We start from the raw sequence: 21535 nt of genomic DNA, 5'->3' as shown, positions 1-21535 counted from the left end.
TTTTGGCATATCGAATACACCACAGGGAGCTTGCCAGGCTCTGCGCGTGTGGGTGGGATACTCTCAGTAGCTTGCCAGGCTCTCTATGATTTGTTGCCTATTGTCTCAACTCCATCAAACATGGGGTGGTAATTATGGAAAATGGAGAGGAAGTGTCTTATGAAGTGTCGTTCTTCCATTAAAAGTACATTAATACAATTTTATTTTGAAAATTCAAATACTAAAATGTAAACATAGTAAGATGTATAATCCTTTATCACTTCCTATTAATCCCAAACCCAAAAGCTAACTGGAATGAAAGGTAATTCTATTATCTTCTATTAAACAGTATGGAATACATAAGTTAACCATGGATACAAAGGTAGAGATCTTTGTGTATTCTTCAACACTTCTAGACACAGAAACTGGGCAAAAATACTCTAAATTTTTCAAGAAGCAATTAGTATTTAGAATATATTCAAAATGGTAGCAATCACAAGAATTCACAAAGCAGCCCCCAAAACAAAACATAGAATCTGACCCAAATATTTATTCTCTATTCTCTGACCTTATGATGAACTGCATCCAAGATAAATTCTGCACGAGTACCATTATTTTCTGGACTTCGGTAATCAAATAATGAGTTTGTAAGATATGTCAAACCTTTCATACTCAAATTTTCACCACAAATGAAAAAACAGGCTTCCTGAAAAGAAATGCAAAATAATTAATATGGGATGAGGGTAGGAAGATGAATGATTTAACTGTTTTTAAAAAAAACTTTGGTTTTACAAAACTCATTCAATAGTTAACAGAAATCACTAGGAGTCCTATAAAAAAAAAAAGAAATGTTGTCTTCAGTTTCACCACCTGTTTCGAAAAAGAACACTTCTTAAACAAACCAAAGGAACTCCAAGTAGGTTTTATAAATGGAAAAAAAGAAAGAAGAAACATTTATGAATAGGAAAGTATCTGAAACTACGATTCAGGTGTTAAGCGCTACCAACTTTCCAAATTCCCCTGAACTCTATAATTTCTTATGTAGGGAAGAGTTCAAGTCCCTCTCTCAGAGATGCATACAGTCTAAAAGATATTTTGGTACAGTTTAAACCCTTCAAGCACTGTTCTGTAGCACTGTTCTCCCGTTTTTCATCGATTTGCTCGAGCAGGCCCAGTAACGACTCTATTGTGAGACTTGTTGTTACTGTGTTTGGCATGTCCAATACGTCACAGGGAGCTTGCCTCGCTTTGCTGCGGGCGAGATATTCTCAGTAGCTTGCCGGGCTCTACGAGAGGGGCGGAGGAATTGAACCTGGGTCAGCCGGGTCAGTTGCGTGCAAGGCAAACACCCTGCCACTATAGCACAGCGGTAGGGCGTTTGCCTTGCACGCGGCCGGCCCAGCCGAGCCAGGTTCGATTCCTCCGCCCCTCTCGGAGAGCCCGGCAAGCTACCGAGAGTATCTCGCCCGCACGGCAGAGCCTGGCAAGCTCCCCGTGACGCATTTGATATGCCAAACACAGTAACAACAAGTCTCATGATGGAGACATTACTGGGCCCGCTCGAGCAAATCGATGAACGGGAGGACCGACTGTGACCATGACCATACAAATCACTACATTCATGATTTACAAAACCCTTCAATAAGCACTTTTTTATCTCTGCACTCTATAAGAAACAGGAAGAAAAGTTGACTTACAGTTTCATTTCTATTCATGTTCTCCTCAAAATCTTTAACACCCATAATTCCTTTAAGGCACATGGCTCTGCAACCCACAAAACCAATCTGGCAATCAAAGAACGGCTCTCCCATCATAAGGGCCTAGGAAAGGAAAGGAAAAGATAAGAGGTGAAAGAACTTGAACTCATTTTAAATGTTTCAGAGTTTTCTCATACACAGGCTAAATCAGTTGATACACCTTTAGGATTATGACATTTTCAATATATCCTTCCTCAGCCCATATATTCTATTAAAATAAGAAATATCTTACTTATCAGTACACGCTCAATCTTTATATCTCAGTGACAGGGACTTCATGCACCCTAATATACTCAAACACATGAACATAAGCTAAAGTTTTTTTAAAAATGAAATAAGTTGCCTATTAGAGTAAAATGTTAAAAGAATACTTATTTTAACCAATATTGATCACACTGAAATAAAAACATTAAACTCAAAAAATTTTTAAATACGTTAAAATTACACTTTAGGCATACAGTAAAAACTATTACAAATCAACTTTAAGTGTCACTCAAAAGATTAAAAGTACATATTTTCAGTGCTGAAAGATTACCTCAATAGTAGTTCCTTCTTGTTCCCAACACAACACTTCTTTAGATTTTACTTTCTGAGGACTATAATAACTACTTTCAGCTTGCATTTCAGTAAGCTAAGAAACAATATGAGAATATTAAATTAGTAAACAACAATATACTATTATTACAATAAATTGATAGAAACAAGGCCAATTTTTTAAGTTTGGGGGAGATTTTATTATTAAGCAGGAAACCAAGAGCTACCAAAGAGCTGTAACAGACTGTGTATCAATGGTACAAAGGTTGAATATGCACATATAGAAAATTTAAACATCAAAACCTTTTAACTTTTGGGGGTGGCGAGAAGAACAGTGTCAAGGATTGATACCTGGGCCTCACACGTGCAAGGAAAAGTGCTCTATTGATAAATAACATCCCAGTTCTCTTAACATTTTTTCTTCATATTACTGCTGAAGTAGGTTCCTAGGCATTATGTGAAAAGTATTTATCTCACGGTATGCCATGTAGGCTCAGTAATGCAATAAATAGTGAGAGCCTGCTGGACGAGTGCTACTCTAGAGAATTCAAAAAAGGGGGGTGAGAGGGACAGTACAGTGTGTAGGGCATTTGCCTTGCAAGCGGCCAAGCTGGGTTGGTCCAAAAAACAAAAAATGAAGTAAAATAATAAGCAAAACAATCTTTTCTAAACATAGTATGGTATCCTGTTTTGAGTCATGTTTAAGAAAAAGGTATTCTATGAAAATAAACTTTGAGATCTAATAGTAATGTACAAATGCTGGCTTCTAGGTTTTGATAAGTGTACTATCATAGCAAAAATATGAACAATACAGAAAACTGGATGAAGATTAACTGCGAACTCTGTATCATCTTTGACTCTTTCAATAGATCTAAACCATTCCAAAATAGGTACTTTTTCAAATATTTTATCCCATGTTTGCTAATGATTCTGGACTTATTCAATAAAGTGAATTTATTCTTTAAACGTCAAGGAAAGTAAAAATAAAAAATCTTTAAATGCAAAGTCAAAGATAACTCTTTTCATGCAATACTTAATGTAAGCAACAAAATCAAAAAAGTTAGATTCTAAGTATAAGACATCTTAAGATTAATATTCAACTAATTTTTTATAATTTTTTCTTAACAGTGATTCATTTAAGTCTTTATACACTCAATCTTTATAGAACTGTTTTTTATAATGTGGCATTTTTAAAATACAATTATGTAATCTAGTATGCTTAATATTGAATATTTTAAACTTCATTAACCTTCAGCTGTCTACAATTATTGTAGAGGAAAAGTAATTAATTGATTAAAAGGACTCAAACATTACAAGAACAATTTTCAACATTATTTTTTAAATGCTACATTTAATTTGGCATGATTTTTGCTGGATTGATATCAACTGCTCTGAATGCTAATGCAGAAATATGACCTTATTTTCTGACCAAAATATGAACCACAAATTAATTCCATACATTCTTAAAATCCAAACTGAATAATGAATTCTAATGTTTCCTCCCACATTACCAACACATTTCCCTTAAAGATATAAACGTTTCAACCTTTTAACAAATGACAATGCATTCAGACAATGCAGTCAGACAAAGCAACTAATATGAGCACTTGTTAGTTTTACTCCAAACTCTACCATGAAAAAAAAATTTAAAGCAAGTTGTGATTTAGCTTTAGTTGAGACATTCTATTGCAAAATTCTGTCATATTAAAAATACAAACGTATTAGCTAGTGAAGAGATCATTAGTGCCCCAGCAGTCTATGAAAGTTTTATATATATAAAAGCCTACTCTATCAATGAAGGCATCTGAAATGTAACAGAATAATTTTATTTAATCAAATTTAATGTAGGAAAAAATAAAGAGATAAGGTAGCTTTCTACTAAATCCTTGACTTCCCTCAGACACTCCGATTAAAACCATCTTTTGGGGGGCGGGTCACCTAAAACTGACAATATATCTAATAATAGCTGACATTTAGCTTTTCATTGTATTTTCAAAGATTTTTATTGTCTAATCATCATAATTTTATATACTGAGCCATATTTTTTAATCTAAGTTAAGTCATTGAAGTTCAATTACAAAAACAATTTTGAGTCCAGATATAACCAATATTCAGACAATGCATCTAATATAAGCACTTTTGTAACTTTTACTCCAAACTCTACCATAAAAAAAATTTTTAAACAAGTTGTCATTTAGCTTTAGTTGAAATAGTCTATTTTAAATTTTAGTCATACTAAAATACAATAATTATTTTACGTCTTAAGACCATTCAAAATATCTTTACCTTCTGCAAGAGCTATAGACAGTTTATTGCTGATTGGAAAAAAGAATTTTATTAACACCTAAACAATAAAGCTAAATTAAAAACATCATGAGAGCAGAAATTTCCACCACTATATTTCCAGTATCTTACAAGCTAATACCTGTACTACTAATTTCACAGATTTTACCCATGAATTTACCTTTCAAGAAAAATGCCTCTAGTATAAACTCACAGAGACATATAAAGTTGGAGAAGAAAAAGAAAATTTTAAGAGTCCAAACAAGATAGAGTGCGGAAAGTAAAGAAATATGCATGATAACCTTTCAGTGCCTGTACACAAACCCATAATGCCCAAAAGAAGAGAAACAAAGACAGAGGCATATACAGATCCAAAATTTTAAGAGTCCAAACAAGATAGAGTGCGGAAAGTAAAGAAATATGCATGATAACCTTTCAGTGCCTGTACACAAACCCATAATGCCCAAAAGAAGAGAAACAAAGACAGAGGCATATACAGATCCAAAATTCCATTCACATAACCTACACCCTTCACCTTAGTTATTAATTGCACTTAGGTTCCCAACAGACATGCTACTGGTTTCTTTCTCACTGCTCACTTATTTTCCATTTCCCTCGCTGTTTCTTTCTTATCTTTCCAAATATTGAACATCTAAGACCAGATCTCGGTCCTAGAATCATCTGCTGTCTATACTATTCCCAGTCTCATAGTAATCCTGACTCTCCAATTTATGTACCTAGAACAAACTTCTAATCTGAACACCATATTTATAAATCCAAGCCCGGCAAGCTACCGAGAGTATCTCGCCCGCACGGCAAAGCCTGGCAAGCTCCCCGTGACGTATTCAATATGCCAAAAACAGTAACAACAAGTCTCATGATGGAGATGTTACTGGGCCCGTTCGAGCAAATCGATGAATAATGGGAGGACCGGGACTGTGACTGTGACTCCATATGAATATACAGAGGGTATTTTAACTTGTCAAAAACCAAACTCTTGTGCTTTATCTCAAATCTAATCCTTTGTCTTCCTCCCTCAGTTACCAAAATCAGAACTTAATCCTAGTTCTCAAGGGTCACCCTTAGAATTTATTTCATTCATGTTTTATAATAAATATATCAGGAATTTCCATATTCCTGACATTGAAAGTCCATCCAAAATCTAATTTCTATTTGCCTTCTCCTTTTGCCATTACCCTAATCCGAGAAGCCATCATTACCTCTCACTTGAAAATGTAATCCTGTCCAGGAAATATAGCTCAAAGGGCTGACATTCAAATTTCAGTCACAGCGCCTCCAGGAGTGACCTCCCCCAGCAATGACCAACCCAGTGTGGTCAAAACCAGAAATAAATATAAAAGAAAATAGCAGTCCTTGTCTGCTCTCCTGTCTGGGCCTTCTCATAATATATTCTCAACAGAGTAGCCAGTGATACAGTTTGTCACTCAGAACATCCTATAACTATTGTGCTAAACACAGTCCCAACCTTCCTCTCTCTTTGAGGATTCATGATAAAGTCTCTGAGATGACCCACATGCAGGTGATGTCTCTCTCCCAACCTCAGTACCTCTCTGGCCTCATTTGGTATTATTACTTTCACATTAGTTCTCTTCGACCAATCTCACTGTTCTTCTTGGTCTCCTCACCCTTATACTTTCAGGACCTTTGAGGAACATATATTTTAAGAGTTTCTACTTATTTTGGGGGTGAAGATTGAGGGCCACACCTGACAGTACTCAGGGGTTATGCCTGGCAGTGCTCAGGGGACCACAAGGTGCCAGAGACTCAAAGAATCGGTGTCATTTGAATCTCTGGCCCTTCCTAAAATATTTATTCCCATTTATCTACAAAGGTCTCAAAGGTCTTCGCTTAAATGTACTCTTCTTATTATGGTCATCCATAATCACCTATTACCTATTTTAACTGAATAATTCTCTCCCATTCTAAGTAATGTAAAATAACTTCTTCTAATTTTCTATAATACCCTTATAATTAGTGGCATATTATATGTCCTTCATTTATAGTAACTTCTTTTCTAGAAGGCCATGATTTATATCTGATCTGGTAAATGCATTTTCTATACAGAACTAACAGTTGGCACATAGGTGGGTATTAATATACGTTTTTTTGGATAAATTCATTTTTTTCCCATGAGTATTTCATATGTTGTAGCTCTCATTAAAAGCCAAAGAATGGGATATAAAGGGGGGAAAGCAAAGTATAACAAATGCTCAAAGACAAAAGAAACTGAACTGGAATTCCAGGGAGTGAAGTGGGGAGATGGAAGGGGTTAGGATGTAGGGACCCTGGACAATGGTATAGGTAAGTGGACACTCTGGGGGAGGGAGTGGTACTGGACTTTACTAGCATGAAGCCCTATTACTAACAGTATTGTAAACCATGGCACCAAAATGTTTTTTATTAATTTTTTAGATGTCAACAAAGAGGGCTAGATAGCTATTTTCCAGAACTATTCATTACTCTTTGGGGATTGGGGGGAGGAGGGGGGAGCAGGTGGCACATCGAGCAGTGCTCAGGGACCAATTCTGCTGTGTACCTGGCAGTGCAGATCAGGACCAGCAGAATGCAATGCAAGTACCATAATCTCTGTACTATCTCTCTGATCCTAGTTCTTGGCTTTTCTTAAGAGTTGCAGCAAGGGGCTGGAGCAACTGCACAGTGGGTTGGGCGTTTGCCTTGTTCGCGGCCGACCCGGGTTCAATTCCCAGCATCCCACATGGTCCCCTGAGCACTGCCAGGAGTAATTTCTGAATGTACAGCCAGGAGTAACCCTTGTGCATCGCCGGGTAGGACCCAAGAAGCAAAAAAAAAAAAGAGTTGCAGGAAGTGCAGGTTCTAGCCATAGCACCACATGGTTTCCCTAGCACCACTATTAGTTACTCCCAAGCAACAAGCTGGAAATAGCCCAGAGTACCTGTGTGGGGGGCACAAAATTTTAAAAATTTAAAGCCAAAGAAAAACAAAGTCAAAATTAAGATCACCCTATCTTGAAAGGCAGAAAATATATATATATTTTTTTAAAAAAACTTACAAAAAGGGTGCCAAAAAACTAATCATTTTAATTGAAAATATTATTTCTTGGGTTGGAGAGATAGCCGGGTTTGATTCCTCTGCCCCTCTCGGAGAGCCTGGCAAGCTACCGAGAGTATCTCACCCACACGGCAAAACCTGGCAAGCTGCCCATGACGTATTCGATATGCCAACCTTGAAGCTGGATTCTTAATAGAAAGCAAAAGTACTGAAGATGACAGATGCACAACAGAAAGAAACCTACTTTGAAAGTCACAGTCGCCTTTGTACAGTAAAATCCAATAGAAACAATGGGATCCTTCAAAGTCTGTGCTTTCTGCTGGTGCGTGGTTGATGCAGGATCATTCCCAAGGTAGTCTTCCTCGCCATCATCATAACTGACGATCGCAGGCACAAATGACCAAGCCCACGATACCCATCCCTGCGGCTGCTCATCCTCTTGATGCGAATACATCTCTTGGCCCTTGTACGGAGCAGGATATTGCACATCTATTCTTGTTTCATCTTCAGCACCTTTAAATCAAATTACAGACATCTTAAAGAGGATTCAACTCAAAGGAAAACTACAAATGTGAATCCTATGGAAGTGTTTTACCCACATCCTTCCTTCTACATGTAAAGTATTAACAAATCATACACTGATTATTCTTTTTAACCAATAAATTAGCAATTCAAATGTCTTTACTTTCAAGTTTTTGTATGTAGCGTCCTCCTCCTTGTATAGGCTACAATTAATGTTATTTGAGTGGCAATTTAACTCAAAATTTTTTATGTATTTGATAGACACAAATTTTTTTATTTTGCAACTGAAAGTAAAACATATACTTCCGCAAAATAAAGTTGATATTTTTGTTTAACTAGCTTTTCTTAGAAACACAGTATCTTTCAAAATTATCCTAGGCAAGTATTTGTTTTCTGATAAAAACCCAATGATAAAGATAACGGCAAGTGCTCCTACGCAAAATGCATAAGACATAAAAAAATTATAAAGCAAATGAAATAATTATAATAAAACTACTTTTACAAATAGGTTAAGAAAAATAATAATGTTAGTGATTTTATTAGAGGATTACATAAATTAATATCTTCCCCTTTCTGCAGATAAATAAACAAAAAAATTTTATTTTTTTACATGAATTGGCAAGCTAAAGATTTAAATTTCCATCTCTCTTTAAATACAAACTCCCTCAAATCTTCAACAACATTTTAATCAAAAAAAAATTTTTCTTAAAAACGTATCAACATGGAATTCAGAAAAAAATACCTTTTAAAAATTCAAGAAAAAAGCAGCTTCCAACAGATTCATAGATAACTATTCTTCAGTGGGTAAATCTATAGATACACATACTACTTGAAAATATCCTATATTTTCTAGATATTTAATGCATCTAATGCAAAACCTTTGAAGCAAGGAGCAGGAATATGGCTCACCAGGAAACTATTTGTTGCATGTGTGAGATCCTTAGTTTGATACCCAGTACTGTCAAAACAAATAATTCATCTCTTCCAAGTAACAACTGTTTGCTACAATACATATCTAGCAGCCACAAGGTCAAATTCATAAGATATGGCACTGGATTAACAATTATCCAGCATGCAAAGAATGAAGGACAAAGTCAGCCAAAATAAAAAAGAACACGGGGGGGGGGGGGGGGGGGGTATGGTGCCACCAGCAGGTCAATCTGTACCTGTGAGGTGAGTGCATCAGCAGCCTGATGGCGCCTTCAGACTTCTAGATACCCCAAAATTGCTGCTGTGCCTTTGGCCAGACCCCAAAAACTTGGGGCAAAGTTTACCAAGAAAGTAAACGGCCAAAAGTTAGGTATGTGGGAAACAAACCCACAAACCACCTCTGGCTCAGCTATATAATTGGAGGCATGGCCTCTCTGATTCCTGATTGAGCTGCTTAATGGCCATGATCCCGGAGACTCAAAAACAAATCTCGAAACCCAACGGCTTTTGGAAAAAATGCATTCAGTCCCTGCCAACCCAGGTGGGAATAGGTTTTGTGCCTCGGACTGTTCCCCCTGGCGGCCTGGTGGCCACCATCCTCCAGAAGCCACTGGACAGTCTTGGCCCACAATGACGAGACATGCGGGGCCTCACAGAATGGGGGTGGATCCAACCCATTCCTCCTTGTCCCAACGAGACCCCGAGTTGCCATCCATTAACGGCCTCTATGGCGCCTGATCAAGCTGCTTAACGGCCATGATCCCGGAGACTCAGGAACAAATCTCCAGATTTAAGTGTTAAAATTTCGGAATTTCAAAATCGCTACTGCAGCCATGTGACATCATATGTTATTGTTAACCAGCAATAGAAAATGAATTGTCTACTGTTGCCTTTTCAGCAGATCTGAGTGTTGGAGTAAAATCCCAAATAATAATGGTGGGTCTGGTGTCAAAATATTGAATGTGATCAAAGTAGAGAGAGAATAATGTGGAAATCATCTGCCCCACAGGTAGGGGAAGGGTGTGGGATGGGGGTACAATGGGGTTTTGGGGGTAGAGAATGGGCACTGGTGAAGGTACAGGTGTTTGATTGTATGACCAAGATTTAAACCCAAAAGCTTTGTAACTGCTTTCACGGTGATTCAATAAATATAAAATTATAAAAAATGAAAAAATAAAATAAATAAAAATTAAAAAGAATTCTAAAACAGGTATGTAAATAAAATGTAGTAATACTGAAAACACACATGAATTGATAAGGAAGATATATTTGTTTTGAGGCATTTTGGAGGAGGCCATGGCTGACAGTGCTCAGAGTATACTTCTGGCTCTGTGCTCAGGGATCATTCACAGTGAGGCTCAGGGAACCATATGTGCTGCCAGAGATATCCACTTTGGATTGACAATATGTAAGGCAACTAGCTTATCCCGTTTTATATCTCTAGTCTCAAGATATACAGTTTTTAATTCAAACTGAACTTCTAGATACCAAAATAATGGTTTCTACAATAAAAAAATAAATTATATAAGATTAAAAGAAATTTTGATACAGAATATTAGGAAGTTTATTGTTTTTCTTTTTTGAAAACATAATAAAGCACTGTGATTTACAAAAGTCTTTCATAAATAAGTTTCAGATATACAACACTGCAGCACTGATCTGAGTTTCTTTTTTAAATTGAAAGGGGAAAAAAGAGAAAAAAAATGAACAAAGCACCAGAAAGATCTGTCAAATTTCAAGCCAACTAAATAAAAGTAACTAGAATTACTAAAGGAGAGAGAAGAATTTACCACGATAACTAAGAAAATTTATGCAACTAATGGTTCTAATTATGGTATTAAAATTATTAATTCACAGGTCTAAACCCATAGATTTGATCATTGCCTTGCATGTGGTCAACCCCAGCTGAATGCCAAGCAAATCATACCCACGTGGAGCCCTGGAGGTTCTTGAGCACTGCCAGGGCTGCCCAGGGAATCCTGGCACAACAGCACAGTGCCCAGACAACACCATCTCCTGCAACTAGGCACTGAACCACTGGCCACCCAAAATTAAAAGGTAAAAAGAGTAATAAAGTTTCCAAATACATGTAAACATGAAAAAAATGACACCACAACACAACAAAATCAAAATACATAATCCCATCTGAGAAGAGATCCCCTGAGCCTCACTTGAGTGACTGAGGAAAACACATCACACATAATAACAGTAAAGGTTCCACACTTTAGAAAGATGAGAAAACAAAATCAGACTCCTCCAGAAACTAATTAAAAGACTACTTTCTCTCTTTTTCAAAGTGCAAGTACTCATAACAACATGTCACACAAAACAATAGTTATAAAAAATTATATTTTAACTATATCTCATCAAAATTTTTCTTAAAAATCTTAAAAAAAAAAAAATCTAGGAGTAGCCCTGAGCAATTGCCAGGAGTGGCAAAGAAAATTGAAAGGGTCTACTCAGGAAATAATTATTTGAAAATCTAAACAGAATTAAAATTAGAAATTAAAAGATACTATTTTTCAAACTTAGGTTGGAAAAATAAAACTATGCAATGCATATGACAAGGATGTGACTTTAGATAATCTATAATGAACACCTACAAATTTAGGAATGAAACCAAAAAAAGATTTAAAACAGGCTAACACTTAACATATACTTTACAATGGGCATACATTAAAGGCCAATAGGTTCACGAAAAATCAAAATAAAGGTTCAACAGAAAAATAATAATTAAGTCCTCTAAGGATACCACAAAACATTTATAAGCATGTTAAAAAACAAAAATAGATTAACTGCACTAAATGTTAGCAAGAATGCAGAGCAACTGAAATTCTAAGACACTGTTGATAAAAGTGTAAAACAGGCATTAATTTCACAAAAATAAAATCTGACAGTTTGATAAAAATTTTAAGAGTTTAATGAATGGGAAAGCATCTTTTTATCTCTTCATTTATCCCACATTACCAACAATAATGGCCTAAACACAGTAGATTCTAAAGCATATGAATTATGTCAATTAAGCCACAAGGTATCTTGTAATGAAGAATAGCTCATTAAAATTAATTATCAATCATAAATAACTATGTATAAAATTAAGTACTAGTCAAAGATATATAACTTAATACAAGTCTTGGAAAACATTTGGAAAATATTAGCTGAAAATTAACTAATACTGTAACTGGAAAAATTAAACTAATTTTTGGAATAATTTTGAAAAAATTATCCAAAAAAATACTAATACTAAGGAGAAAAATAAGGTTACACTATGCTAAATTCTATATATGTACATTCTGGAGTGATAGCACAGTGGTACGGCATTTGCCTTGAGCGCAGCCAGCCTGGCCAAGCTGGGTTCGATTTCTCCGCCCCTCTCGGAGAGCCCAGCAAGCTACCAATACTAATTTGCCCGCACAGCAAAGCCCGGCAAGTTACCCGTGATGTATTGGATATGCCAAACACAGTAACAACAATTCTCACAACAGAGACGTTACTGGGCCTGCTCGCGCAAATCGATGAACAATGGGAGGACAGTGACAGTACATTCTGAACACTTAAAACCAACTAGAAACATAAAAATTATTCTAGCACTTATAAAAAATTGGAATAGGAACCTGAGAGATAGTACAAGGAGTAAGATGCTTGCCTTGCCTGCAGTCAGTCCCTGGCACCACAAATGGTCCCCCAAGTTCTGCCAAGAGATTCCCCGAGCACTGAACCAGAAGTAAGCCCTGAGCATCAACAGGCATGGACCAAAAACAAAAACCAAATCAGAAAATGAAATAGGGCATAATGAAGAAAATTAGAATATTAAAAAACTAAAAATATTTTATCACATTAGAATACTGCAAAATGTAATCTAGTGTGTTTTTCTATGTTTCATAATGGTGAAAACACTTTTTCAAAAGGATTTAGAAAATAACATTTTTAATACACTTACCTGTAATGTTCCCTAACATATCTTTATTGTGACAGGTAGAGTCCTCTGTTTCTCCTTCTTTAAAATTACCTATTTCGCCATAATAAAGAGCAATACCAAGTTGCATTATTCGGATAAACATTGGCAACTGCTGATCTGTGATGGAAAGTTTCAAGCTCTCTACTAAGGTATGAATCTGCAGTACAAAAAATAGTAACAATAATCAACAAACTTATGTTCAAAGAGAGTAACATTTAATATTACAGAGAAATGTTGAAGGTTTTCAAACGAAATACCATAAGAAAAACAATACAGACCTAAACATCTCTAACATTTATGCTAAAATTAAATCTTAGGAATTAAATTTACTTAAACTTAAAAGTTTATTACAATAAACTTTAGAAACTAAATCAATATTAAGTGCACATAAAATGTTAATGAAATTATATATTCACACTAAGATTCAGGATAAATATTGTCAAATATATTAAAAAAAAGTAAAACAAATTTTCAAGCCTTATAACAAACTTCAAGAAAGCTCTTTACCCATGGCACAAAATCTATAGCTGTGGCCAGAGAGATAGCCAAGAGTGACGGCTACAAAAAAATTAAAACTAAATTTACATGAAATTATTAAAAACATTAATGACAAGCAAAAAAGGATACACAGTAAAGTTCTCCCTGAAGAAACACCAAGAACTGAACATACTATACAGGAAATATGGCACTCATTCTGCATATTGCTGAAGCGGTTTACATCTCTGGCACTGCATCTAGTCCTCTGAGTGCTGAGCTAGGAATAGCCCCTTAGCAATGCTGCATGTGGTCTAAGCTCCCCTCCCTGCTCTCCACCCCAGTATCAAAAGAAAAAAAAAAAGGAAGAACCATCAATAGAATAAAAAACACTGCTTCCATGAAATGAGTTCCTATTGCTTTATAAACATGGCATCCAACTGGTGGAGCCGGAGTCTTGACACCTGGGAGGTTTCTTTTGACTAACGAGCATTCAAGCATCTGTGAAACACGAAAGAGAAGTAACAGAGATCACCATATTTTAGGACAGCAGACTCCAAATTATAGTTGAGAGGGAAGAACATTGTTCTTGGAAGGTTTAAAGTGTCATAATTAAATATAAGTATAGATTTCTTGAAGCTGACCTAAAAATCATAAACTGAATAGAGGTAAGAGAATGGGGGAAAGAAGACAAAGGATGTGATGCAGGCCTACCAACCTCTCCTTGAGATTTCTCTCTTAGCGTCTCTTAAATATTCTGTCACCAATACCACCAGTGATAAGCAGTCTTGGTTACAAACACCCTACAATATCCCTGAGCATGTACACTAAATGTTTCTGGAAACAATTTTGCAACATAAGTCACAGGACTTAAAAAAAGTTTAAATGTATATTAAGCCTACAATTATAGTAATTTTTCTTAAAGAATTATTTAGAACTGTGGTCACTATGTGTGCATTTCTCTAAAACAAATAGCAAATAAGATTAATTTGAAAATGGGGAAATGTTAAATTGTGTACTCATTAGTCCTATATCTCACCAACAGCAGAATCTCTAGAACATATTTATTTCCTACACAAGACAGAAAATTGGGGTCAGAGAGATCGTATGGGGGTTAAAGTGCTTTCCTTGTATGTAGCCAACTCCAGTTTTATTCCCAGTACCAGATGTGATCACCTGAGCACTGTCAAGACCGATCTCTAAGCACAGAGTGAGGAATAAGCACCGAGGACTATCAGGCTTGGCCCAAATCTTGTCATCTCCAAAACAAGGACTATCAGGCTTGGCCCAAATCTTGTCATCTCCAAAACAGACAGAGAAATGTGTAGAATGCCAGAGAGATAGGTCAACAGGTACGGTACCTGCTTTGCATGCAGGAAGCCAAAGTCACTCCCCAGGACCACCCAGGATCTAAGTAAAGAGGATAGGTTGGCCCTTCCTTGCTCAGGACCATTACTTTTGGGTATGCCCTGCTCCTTCCTCCCCAAAAAAAAATTTTTTTTCGCTTTTGGGCCACATCTGGCATATTCAGGGGTTACTCCTGGTTCTGCACTCAGGAATTACTCCTGGCAGACTCAGGGGACCATGAGGGGTATCAGGGATCGAACCTGGGTTTGCTGTGTGCAAGGCAAACACATGACCCACTGTAACATCACTCCGCCTCCTGACCCAAAATTATTTTAATTGCAAAAATTCTACCCAAAATATAAATTAAAAACAGAAACACGTTAAAGGCTCCATATAATTATTAGGACATATGGAGCTACTAGTAAAATTGCATCTTTCAGATGATCTAAAGTTAATTTACTAGATGCCCATTATATACATTTCCTAAGAGTTGGAAAAATGACAGCCTAACAAAATAGCAAATCTTATTTCACAACAGTCTTGATCAAAAATTCAATCTTACTACAGATGTAGATAACAACATTACATATTTGATGATTATCACAGTAAAAATACGTGCCACTTTTTATAATATAATGCAACAACTTATTAATTTTGAGAGCACAAAATTAACAATGTTAAGACTAAGTTTTCTTAAATTCTTTTATTAACTTTCCTCTAAATTAGTTACAGCTTAGGACATACAATTAAATTTGTGCTTAAGATCAGTAATATTGGGTCCAAATAAAAATACTCTGTATACATCCTAATTAGAATGACAAAAACCATAGACAGAATATGAAAGCAGCAAGACCAAAGAAGAAAATTAAATACAAAAAAAAGCATCCTTAAGATTTATAGCAGACTTAAAGCAATTCTTGGGAAAAAGAAAATGGGAGGAATCAACCTACCTAACTTCAAGCTCTACTACAAAGCAGTAATAATCAAAACAGCATGGTACTGGAACAAAAGCAGAGCTGCAGACCAATGGAATAGAGTTGAATATACTGACATCTCCTCCCAAACATATAATCATCTAATCTTCGATAAGGGGGCAAGAAAAGTGAAATGGAGCAGGGAAAGCCTCTTTAATAAATTGTGCTGGCAAAACTGGACGGCTACATGCAAAAAAGTGGGCTCAGATCTCTGCCTAACGCCATGCACAAAAGTAAGATCGAAATGGATTTATGACCTCAACATCAGACCGGAATCCATAATGTTTATTGAAGACAAAGTTGGCAAAACTCTCCACGATATTGAAGTTAGTGGTGTCTTCAAAGACGTCACACCACTGGCCGAGCAAGTGAAAACAGAGATAGACAAATGGGACTATCTTAAACTAAGAAGCTTCTGCACCTCAAAAGAAACAGTGACCAAAATACAAAGACAGCCTACAGAATGGGAAAGAATATTCACCAAATACACATCCGACAAGGGGTTGATTTCAAGGATATACAAGGTACTGGTTAAACTACACAAGAAGAAATCACCCAACCCCATCAAAAAATGGGGCGAGGAAATGAATAGAAACTTTCGCAAAGAAGAAATCCGAATGACAAAAAGGCACATGAGAAAATGCTCTACATCACTAATCATCAGAGAGATGCAGATCAAAACCACAATGAGATATCATTTCACACCACAGAGACTGGCCCACATCCACAAGAACAAAAGCAACAGGTGCTGGCACGGATGTGGCGAGAAAGGGACCCTCCTTCACTGCTGGTGGGAATGCAGGCTGGTCCAACCCTTTTGGAAAACAGTATGGACGATTCTCAAAAAATTAGAATTCGATCTCCCATTTGACCCAGCTATAGCACTCCTGGGAATATATCCCAGAGAGGCAAAAATGTATAGTCGAAGTGACATCTGCAATTGTTTGTTCATTGCAGCACTCTTTACAATAGCCAAAATCTGGAAAAAACCTGAGTGCCCGAGAACAGATGACTGGTTAAAGAAGCTTTGGTACATTTACACAATGGAGTACTATGTAGCTGTTAGAAAAGATGAAGTTATGAAATTTACATACAAGTGGTACTACATGGAAAGTATCATGTTAAGCGAAATGAGTCAGAAAGAGCGGGATAGACACAGAAAGATTGCATTCATCTGGGGAACATAAAGCAACAAAACGGGAGACTAACACCCAGGAAGGGCTCAGATTAGTACCAGGAATTTAGCTCCATGACTTGAAGGCCAGCCACATGTGCTAGGTGAGAAGGAAGCTCAGATAGAGAAGAGAGCACCAAATAAAGGGTGTTGTGAAGACCCTCCCAGGGTGGGAGAGACATGCTAAAAGTGGTCTATAGACCAAACATGACTGCCACTCAATGCCTCTCTGGCAAAACACAGTACCCAAAAGAAGAGAGAGAGAACAGGGAGGAATGTCCTGCCACAGCGGCAGGGTGGGACGGGGGGGTGGGGGGGAGGATGGGGGGTGGGAGGGATGCTAGGACCCGTGGTGGGGGAGGATGGGCACTGGTGGAGGGATGGGTACTTGATCATTGTATAACTGAAACCCAAGCACAAAAATTTATTAGTCTATAAGTGTACTTCATGGTGTTTCACTAATAAAAAAAAATGATAAAAAAAAAAAAAGATTTATAGCAGACTTCTCAGACAAAACCCTCTGGGCTGCAAGACAGTCATGGGATATAATGAAAAATCGCAATGAAATTAACACCTCACCAAGAATACTTCACCCTGCCAGACTCATTCATATTTGAAGGAACAACACACAACTTCACAGATAAACAACAACTCAGGAACTTCATAGACTCAAAACCATTGTTAAAAGAAGAAGTAAATTGGTCACTTGAAGAAAAGCCCCACAAACACAACAAACTCCTGCAAAGAGATGGCACAAAACCCCATGACAATAATCTCTCAATGTCAAGAAGCTAAATGCACCAGAGACACAGAGTGGGAGGAAGAATGCAAAATTGAATCCAACTTTCTTCTGCCTGGAAAAACATATATGAATAGCCAAAGCAATCACAAACTCAAAGTCAAAGGCTGGAAAACAATTCTCCAAGCAAACAACCCCTTCAAAAAGGCAGGGGTGGCCATACTAGTATCAGAAGACAGAGACTTCAGGCTGAAGGTTATAAGAGACAATGAAGGTCATTTCTTAATGATCAAGGGAAGAACTCACACTCCTAAATATATATGCACCTAATGAGGGACCAGTAAAATACTTAAAACAACGCCTTATAGACTTGAAGAAAGACACTGATAGTAACACAATAGTAACTGGAGATTTCAACAGCACTTTGTCACCTCTTGATAAATCAACTAAAGCTCAGCAAGGAAATCTTTATCTGAGGGAAGAAACGGAAGAGAGAGGGTTAGTAGAACAATAATCCAATGAACACAGATGCAAAGTTCCTCAAAAAATACTAGTAAAACAGAATTCAACTTCATCCAGGGCATGGGAGGGTAGTTTAACATATGCAAATCAATCAACATAATACATCACCTCGAAAAGAAAAAAATGATCATATCAATAGATGCTGAGAAAGCATTTGACAAAGTCCAGCACTCATTCATGATAAAAAATTCTCAACAAAATGGGAATTGAAGGAACTTTCCTCCATATAGTCAAATCCATTTACCACAAACCCACAGCAAACATTATTCCCAGTGGGGGAAAAAAATAAGTCTTCCCTCTAAGATCAGGTACAACACAAGGTTGCCCACTCTTGACACTTCTATTCAATACAGTACTGCAAGTACTTGTTGTAGCAATTAGGTAAGAAAAAGATATCAAGGGCATCCAGATAGGAAAGGAAAAGGTCAAGTTCCCACTATTTGCAGATGAAATAATACTAAGAAAACCCTATGCGTTCCCCAGAAGGAATCCCGGTGACCATGAGCTTCTACAAGCATGGATCTGGCATGCTGGTACCAGGACTTTATCCCAACTGTAACGGGGCTGCCCCGGCTCCCAGGCAACCTCTGATTCCGGAAGTCACGCCCACAGCCTGCCCCCAGCACCATCTTACAGCACACAGCAGCGAAGCAGAAAACCGGCTGGAGGGCCCCACAGCTCCCAGAGAATTCTCCGGGCCCCAAACAGAGCCAATATCACCAGGAGGTCCCAGATGGAGTAGGTGCTGTCTCCCCGCCTTCCCCAGATGGAATCCCAGTGACCATGAGCTTCTACAAGCATGGCTCTGGCATGCGGATACCAGGACTTTTTCCGAACTGTAACAGGGCCACCCCAGCTCCCAGGTAACCTCTGATTCCGGAAGTCACGTCCACAGCCTGCCCCCAGCGCCATCTTACAGCACACACCAGTGAAGCAGAAAACCGGCTGGAGGGCCCCACAGCTCCCGGAGAATTCTCTGGGCCCCAACCGGAGCCGATATCACCAGGAGGTCCCAGATGGGGTAGGTGCTGTCTCCCCACCTTTCCCAGATGGAATCCCGGTGACCATGAGCTTCTACAAACATGGCTCTGGCATGCGGGTACCACGGCTTTTTCCAAACTGCGCGGCCACATTAGCAGCTGCGCGACATTTCCTGATATGCAAAGTGACCAATGAAAGGTAAATGATCTAGTATTTGTCCCTGAAAATCAAGGCTAAGTGGTGGTGGGGAAATCTGAGCAAAAGATAATGCCCAACTGAAAAATATCTGGACTGTGTATTTAACTATGGTGCTATGCCGCCCTCGGAGGAGAAGGGTGTCTGTCCCACCCCTATTCCCCTTTGCAGCGGGGACATGGTGACCTGCATCTTTTAGAGCCTAATAAACAGCCAGGTATGAAACTGCATTGAAGAGGCATGTGAGGTCTCGTGAGATGAAGGGTGGAGTTGGCCCTGCTCCCCGCCATGACAATGCTCTAGGTTGCCACCCTCAAACGCCTCCTTAGGCTTCTGAACGACCATGAACCCAGAGGCACAGATACCAATCTCGGAACCCAGGGTCTTCCGGCAGTAATCCCTAGGTTTATTACTAAAATATCAGAAATCCAAATTCGCGTGGCTGCTATTGTGGCCACACGACATCATATGCTCTTCATGATCAGTAACAGAAAGCATATTGTCTAATGATGTCCTTGTGGCAGGTCTGAATGTTGGGAAAAATTTCAAATAACAATGCTGGGTCTTTTGTCGTAACACTGAATGTGATCAACGTAGAGAGAAAGAGAGTAAAGTGGAAATCTGCCACACAGGCAGGGGGTGAGTGGGAGGGGGGTTATACTGGGGTTCTTGACGGTGGAAAATGTGCACTGGTGAAGGGACAGGTGTTTGATCATTGTATAACTGACTGAGACTTGAACTGAAAGGCTTTGTGACTGTTCTCACGGTGATTCAATAAATAAAAAAAAAAATCCTAAAGACTCTACAGAAAGCTCCGAGAAACAATAGATTTGTATAGTAAAGTAGTGGCAGGCTACAAAATTAATGCACAAAAGTCCATAGCTTTCCTATATGCAAATAATAAAACAGAAAAGAGATATTAAAAAAAAGTTCCATTGGGAGGGGTGGGAGGTGGGGTTTTATTGGGGTTCTTCGTGGTAAAAAATAAGTATTGGTAAAGGGAAATGTGTTTGATATTTGCATGACTGAGACCTAAACCTGAAAGCTTTGTAACTTTTCCCACAGTGATTCAATAAATAAATAAATTATTTTTTAAAAAAAGTTCACTATTGTACTTCAGAAAACCAACTACCTCAGAATTAGCTTAACTAAAGAGGTGAAGGACTTGTACAAATAAAACTACAAAACACTACTTCAAGAAATAAAAGAGGATATGAGGAAATGTGAACAAATCCCCTGCTCATGGATTGGGAGGAGTATTATCATCAAAATTATCATCAAAATACACCCCAAAGCATTGTACAGATTCAATGCAGACCCTATAAGGATACCCATGTGGTAAATACTCCTGAAGTTCATATGGAGCAATAAATCCCCCCTAAATAGCTTGGACAAAAGAAGGTGGGAAGCATCACTTTCCCAAACCTCAAACTGTATTACAAAGTAGTAGTAATTAAAACAGCATGGTACTGGAATAAAGACAGACCCACAGACCAATGGAATAGACTTGAATATCCTGAGACAGACCCTCAGTTAATCATCAATAAAGAAAAAAATAAAATGAAGTGGAGCGAGGGAAACCTCCTCAACAAGTGGTGCTGGGAGAAGTGGACAGTTATACGCAAAAAATAAATAAATGTCTCAGAACCTCTTTCTAATGCCATGCACAAAAATTTAAATCAAAATGGAGTAAAGACCTTGACATCAGACCCGAATCCATAAGGTTCAGAGAGGAAAACATAGGCAAAACTCTCCATGACTGAAGCTAAAGACATCTTTAAGGATGAAACACCACTAGTCAAGCAATGTAAACAAATGGGTCTACATTAAACAAGGAAGCTTCTGCACTTCAAAGGAAATGATAACCAGAATACAAAGACAGCCCACAGAATGTAAAAAAATATTTATCCAATACTCATCTGATAAGGAATTAATATGCATGATATACAAGGCATTGATAGACCTTTACAAGAAAAAATATAACCCTATCTAACAATGGGGAGAAGAGATGAACAGAAACTTCCTCAATAAAGAAATATAAATGGTCAAGAGGCACATGAAAAAGTGCTCTACAATACTAATTATCAGGGAGATGCAAATCAAAACAATGAGATA

The 21535-nt window shown here is 37.6% G+C and overlaps 1 protein-coding gene across 5 annotated transcripts in view; it reads right to left on the bottom strand.

Moving 5' to 3' along the window:
- Positions 1 to 21535, bottom strand: part of VPS13B (vacuolar protein sorting 13 homolog B) — a 667453-nt gene that overhangs the window by 608470 nt on the left and 37448 nt on the right. For all 5 annotated transcript variants that reach the window (XR_008793959.1, XM_056124953.1, XM_056124949.1 and 2 more), the window contains exons 6-10: positions 12997 to 13171; positions 7849 to 8117; positions 2272 to 2367; positions 1677 to 1799; positions 548 to 685 (exon numbers count right to left, since the gene is read on the bottom strand). Coding sequence is in view for 4 of the 5 variants with exons in the window: in XM_056124953.1 (XP_055980928.1) it covers positions 548 to 685; positions 1677 to 1799; positions 2272 to 2367; positions 7849 to 8117; positions 12997 to 13171 (801 nt within the window). In the remaining variant the exon portion in view is untranslated. The remainder of the gene's footprint in view (positions 1 to 547; positions 686 to 1676; positions 1800 to 2271; positions 2368 to 7848; positions 8118 to 12996; positions 13172 to 21535) is intronic.

Source organism: Sorex fumeus, unplaced genomic scaffold, assembly GCF_029834395.1.
Source record: "Sorex fumeus unplaced genomic scaffold, SorFum_2.1 ptg000053l, whole genome shotgun sequence".
In the NCBI taxonomy this organism is placed as follows: domain Eukaryota; kingdom Metazoa; phylum Chordata; class Mammalia; order Eulipotyphla; family Soricidae; genus Sorex; species Sorex fumeus.
Note: the sequence above shows the minus strand (reverse complement) of the source record. Positions and strands in the feature narration are given on the sequence as shown.